Here is a 5,756-nt window from a genome sequence, read left to right as displayed (position 1 = left end):
CAAGGATGACGTCATCTAGGAGAGGAGTCCGTGGAAGGCTCGGCTAGCGGCCGGCACTCGGACTCGCGCAGTCATAGACTCCAGTTATGCAGTCGAATAAACCATATTAATTCTTAAAGCAATGTGTCATTTAATCACACTTAACATGGTGATAGAGGTGGGATATCGCTAACCTCGCTTCTATTTCGTGTACTACGTTTTTATTTCGCGTTTCGCGTATCGAATAGCACGGTAATAACGTGTTTTAGTCGCGCTATTGTCTCGTTCATTTCGGGCCTTGGCGACCACGATGACGTCGTTCAAGAGTCCGCCTGTTTTCGTTCCCGGCGCGGACCCCGCTTCTTCCTGGACAGAATACAAAGAAAGTTTTGAGATTTATGCAGTCGCTGCTGATTTAAGCACTGCAACCGTAGCAAAGCAACGTGCTACGTTTTTACATATATTAGGCCCTGATGGGCGTCGTATTTACAAAACTCTACCAATTTTACCTGTTGGTGACGACCGTACATTGGCTGTGATTTTTGAGGCTTTCGATGCCTATTATCGCCCATATAAAAACATAACGTATCTTCGGTATTCGTTCTTTCAAACGACACAAAGTTCGTCGCAAACCTTTGACAATTTTTTCACTGACTTAAAGACGAAAGCGCAAAATTGTGAATTTTTGACTTTGACGAACTCACTTATCGCCACTCAGCTCGTGTGCGGTATTCGTAGTGACAAGGTCCGTAAAGACCTCCTTGCAATACCCGCTCTTACGCTCGAAGAAGCCGTGACAATCTGCCAGGCTGATGAAATTGCTTCTCTTCATGCTGGCGCGATGGGGTCCGCTAATATTGCTCCCAAGGCTCCATACGCCGCGCCTACGGTTGATGCTCTACACCGCCGCCCTCCTGGCCAATCTGGGAACCGCTCACGCGCTCAATATCCTTCCAACGGGGCTCCGCAATACCAACGAACCAATCATCCTCAGCCTTCGGAGAACTTTCCGTCCCAACCTCGTAGTATTCCTCATAACGCTACCAATCGCCCGCCTTCGTCCAACCGAACGCCGTCTAACCAAAATCCAAGCCGCACCTTCCAACGGCAGCACTATCCGTCCCAACGACCTTCCCAGGGGGCTCGTTGTCCTAACTGTGGCCATCCGACGCACGTTTCCGGTCCTTGCCCGGCCCGTTTATCACGCTGTCTCAAATGCCAACGCACGGGGCACTGGGCTACGGTTTGTCGCTCCGCCCATGCCCTTCACGAAGAAGAATACTATCCCGAACCGGAAGTCCCCTTTGACCCTGACCTGTCCTACGTCGATCTTCCCAACGAGTACTGTTCTTACAGCCTCACCCTTTGTAGCGAGATTAATCAGCTCCAAATCGCTCCGCAGTTCCCTGGCGCCACTGAGGATGAAATCCATGATCGTATTTACCTTTTTGATACCCCAGTGACCTTCAAAATAGACACTGGGTCACAGGTGAACATTATTCCTTTCAAACTGTATGACATGTTCAACTCTCGGCCCGCCTTGCGGCCACCACAGTACAAGGTTATGGCCTACTCGGGTCACCCTGTCTCGATGGCAGGTGTCCTCGATATCCCATGCTCATCCTATACCGCTGCGAACACATTCCCTTTTTACGTCACCACGGACGATCGCGTTCCCATACTGGGGGCAACCGCCTCTTTACAATTGGGGATCATACAGCACCATTGTTACCCTCTGGGTACTTTGCCGTCCAAGCACGTCTCCGCTTTGGAACCGGGCCCGCTGATCGACGCTACGCCCGATGACATTATAGCCCAATACCATACAGTGTTTGATAACGTTGGCAAGCTGCCCGGACAGCATCATATCGAACTAAAGACTAACCCTATACCATCCATCAGCGCCGCTCACCAGGTCCCGCACACTTTTCGGGAACCTGTCCGCCTCGAGCTTGAAAGAATGCAACAACTGGGCATTATTGTTCCGGTTTCCGGCCCTTCCGTTTGGGTTCACCCGATGGTGGTCACTCCCAAACCGGATGGTTCCGTTCGCATCTGTCTGGACCCACGACGGCTGAACGCTTCCATCAAACGGCAACCGTTCCCCCTACCAACCACTCAGGAAATCTTTGCGTCCCTCAGCGGGAAGAAAATTTTTACCGTCCTCGACGTTCAAAGTGCTTTCTGGCACATAGAACTTACTGAACCCAGTTCACACTTATGTACCTTTGCGTCACCACATGGTCGATTTCGGTACCTTCGTTACCCTAATGGCCTCGTCACTGGCTCGGAAGTTTGCCAGCAAACTCTCCGCCACATCTTTCCCGTGAATGAATTCCCAGACGTTCATATATCGACCGACGATTTTCTCATGGCCTCCCCTGACATTGCCACCCACACATCGTTATTATGTCGTGTCCTGGAACGGGCGCAGGCTAGTGGCCTCTGCTTTGGAAAGAAGAAAATGCGTTTAGCAGTATCACGGGTCAAATATATTGGCCACATTGTCACTGAAAATGGGGTGGAGGTGGACCCCGCCAAGGTGTCAGCCATTTGCTCCTTACTCCCACCTAAGGATAGAGCTGCACTTCAAAGTTTTCTTGGCATGATTAACTACATTATGCGTTTTCTGCCAGGAGTCAATGCCGATACAACCCCTCTTCGCGCACTACTAAAAAAGGATGCCATTTTCCAATGGGAAGACGACCATCAACTTCACTACGAATCTCTCAAGCAGCTCGCCTCCACAGCTCCTGCATTGGCCTATTTCGACCCTAATCAACCAATAACGCTCTCTGTTGACGCCAGTCAAACCGGCATTGGTGCGGCGCTTCTCCAAAACGGCAAACCTGTCGAGTACGCCTCCACCTCTCTGACCCCTACGCAGTGCCGTTCTGCCCAAATAGAAAAAGAATTGCTTGCCATTGTATTTGCGTGCGAGCATTTTAATTTTTACGTTGCTGGCACCAAGTTTACTGTGAACACAGACCACAACCCTCTTCTGGGTGTTGTTAAAAAACCGATCCACCTACTCTCACCTCGGCTTCAACGGCTCCTCATGCGATTGTTTCGGTACCACATGGATTTGGTGTACGTTCCCGGCTCCCACTTACACATAGCCGACATGCTCTCTCGGGCTCCGCAACCGCATATGCTGGTCAACACCGACCTCCTAGAGGGCCCTTATACCGCGGTTTATGCCACATCAACTCTACCGCTGACCCAACTTGACCGATACCAGCAAGCCACTGCCCAGGATCCCATCCTGCAACAGCTGATACACTTTTCGGCCTCTGGCTGGCCCCGCTCCTCCAAACAACTGAGTCCTGATTTACGTCCTTACTGGGCCCACCAAGACGAGCTCCACGTCATAGATGGCCTTTTATACAGGGGTGCCACTCTCGTCGTTCCGGTCTCGCTTCAACAGGAAGCGCTCCGGACCATCCATGGCTCGCACCAAGGCATTAATTCCTGCCTTGCAAAGGCCAAACTCCATTTGTTTTGGCCTCGTCTGTCTGATGACGTTACGCGGTTCATACAAGCTTGCGACACCTGCAATAACAGGGCCCGCGTTAATTACCCTATGCCGATGCATCCCCACCCAGTACTCCGGCTCCCATGGGAGACCGCGGGGACAGACTTCTTTCACGTCGGTTCCAAATCTTATATCATCCTAGTGGATTACTATTCCCGTTTTGTTGAGGCACGCGAATTGAACAGTACCGCCCTCCCTAGCGTTATTGGGTTTCTCCAACCACATTTTTCCCGCCATGGGGCCCCTCAACGACTGGTCTCCGATAATGGCCCACCGTTCAATTCTGCCGGTTTTCAACTTTTCCTCGAACAATGGGGCGTTGAACACATCACTTCGTCGCCATACTACCCCCAATCCAACGGTTTAACTGAGCGAACGATTCAAACCATCAAGAATTCGCTCATCAAGGCTCAACAAGATGGCAAGGATTTGTCTTTCGTCCTCATGGACTATCGCTCCACCCCCCGTGGCATGCTCCCCTCGCCCGCTGAGATGTGCATGGGCCGCAGAATTCGGACGCCTTTAACCACACATACGGACACACTCCATCCTAATTACCCAACTACCGACGACCGTCAATTACTTCAACAACAACAAGATCGCATGGTCACACGTTTTAACGACAGGGCTACAGCCTTTCTCCCTCCGCTACACATAGGACAACGTGTCCGTTACCTCGAAGGCCACCGCAACTGGTCCCTTGCAACGGTGTTATCCATCGGCCCAGAACCTCGCTCATATGTCATCCGCACTGATCGCGGACAAATATTTCGGCGCACGCGTTCCCACCTCCGACACGAACCGGTTTTCGTTGCTCCGCGCTTTTCGGCACCACCTCCTCTGGATTACGCCACCCCGGTACATCCCCCCCATCACGGTGTCTACTCCTATGGCTTTCACTACCGTCGGGGACGTACCCCGCTCCACCACTGATGTTGACGAAAACGCGGCTTATTATGCAAACATTCATTCTGACCGCCATTCCACCACTATTTCGCCCCATGAGTCCCACCTCACTGATGCTGAAGCCACGATGGCTGACGACGAGGCGGAGGATGACGTTAGAGCAGAGCGACCCACGATCCCAGTCTCAAACTCCCCTCCCCCAAATCCTTTCCCTTCCATCACCACTTCTCCTACCAGCACTGGTCTCCCCCGTGGCCTACCCGCCTTTCCTCCCGTTTCCCTGCCACCAGCGTGGCCCACAACTCGTTGTGGCAGGCCTAACATCCGGCCCCTGCGCTTCCAAAGCTCACCGGCCGTTTCCGAAAGGGATCCGCTACAGACGAACCGAAGAGAAGACGTGAAGAAGAAGAAGAAGAAGGAAGATGAAAAGAAGAAGAAAAACAACACCTAAACAGACCTGAAACAGATAAGGCAAACGAACTGAGCTAAAGCAGATAATTAAGAAGATACACAAAGACAATTACATTTTACATTGTTTTTATTTTTATTCATTTCTATTTAAAACTGTCGGAAGAAATACATTTGTTTTTATTCATTCATTTCTATTTAAAACTGTCGGGAGAAAAAGAGATGTATTTGTTTTTATTCATTCATTTCTATTTAAAACTGTCGGGAAAAAAAAAGATGTTACATTTGAATTTCGTACCTATTAGTACTTGTAATAACTTCCACTAGAGGACGCCATCCTCTTAACAAGGATGACGTCATCTAGGAGAGGAGTCCGTGGAAGGCTCGGCTAGCGGCCGGCACTCGGACTCGCGCAGTCATAGACTCCAGTTATGCAGTCGAATAAACCATATTAATTCTTAAAGCAATGTGTCATTTAATCACACTTAACAATTATTATTTGAAATGGATGTTTATATATTAATTTACCTATACTACATCTGTTTTTAGCATAATCCTTTCTTTATTGATTTCAAGAAGGACGCTACTATGTCGGTCTAATTAACTTCTATTTGTCAATAGGCCTAGTGAACCAAAAAGTAAACGCTTGGTTTTCGTTTCTGTAATGCAGAGACATAAACGGTTCAGAGTGAGCCGAAAGTTAAATACACTTTTAAATAATCAGGCTTAGATTTTATAAATGAAGAAAGCATCATGGTGGAAATCTGGGCCGCATTCAGCAGAGCTCAGTGCTGTTAGCATTGTCCTACAGAACTTGATGTTGTTTTAGAATTTTAACGTCACGGTGCTCAGTACTGAGCCAGCTCCGTCACCAAAAAAAATAGTCGGGTTTTTGGATAACATGACGTAACACGCGTAGTTCTCAGCT

The 5,756-nt window shown here is 49.5% G+C and overlaps 1 protein-coding gene across 1 annotated transcript; it reads left to right on the top strand.

Moving 5' to 3' along the window:
* Nucleotides 1-289: 289 nt before the first annotated feature.
* LOC149717109 (uncharacterized) lies at nucleotides 290-4,871 on the top strand. Its single transcript, XM_089834672.1, has 2 exons — nucleotides 290-4,120; nucleotides 4,173-4,871. The coding sequence occupies exons 1-2, from the start codon at nucleotides 290-292 to the stop codon at nucleotides 4,869-4,871; spliced, it is 4,530 nt and encodes a 1,509-aa protein (XP_089690798.1).
* Nucleotides 4,872-5,756: the final 885 nt, after the last annotated feature.

The sequence above is a fragment of the Phalangium opilio genome, unplaced genomic scaffold (assembly GCF_054372755.1).
Source record: "Phalangium opilio isolate 3A_F unplaced genomic scaffold, DU_Popi_V2 ptg000003l_1, whole genome shotgun sequence".
Classification (NCBI taxonomy): Eukaryota; Metazoa; Arthropoda; class Arachnida; order Opiliones; family Phalangiidae; genus Phalangium; species Phalangium opilio.
The sequence above is the reverse complement of the archived record's forward strand: the minus strand, read 5'-3'. Positions and strand labels throughout refer to the sequence as shown.

Excerpts from the sequence above, each read along its gene's own strand:
- LOC149717109 (XM_089834672.1), top strand. The coding sequence starts at position 290 with ATGACGTCGTTCAAGAGTCCGCCTGTTTTCGTTCCCGGCGCGGACCCC. Across the intron at positions 4,121-4,172 it reads AACAACAACAAGATCGCATG|GACAACGTGTCCGTTACCTC; the intron begins GTCACACGTTTT and ends CGCTACACATAG.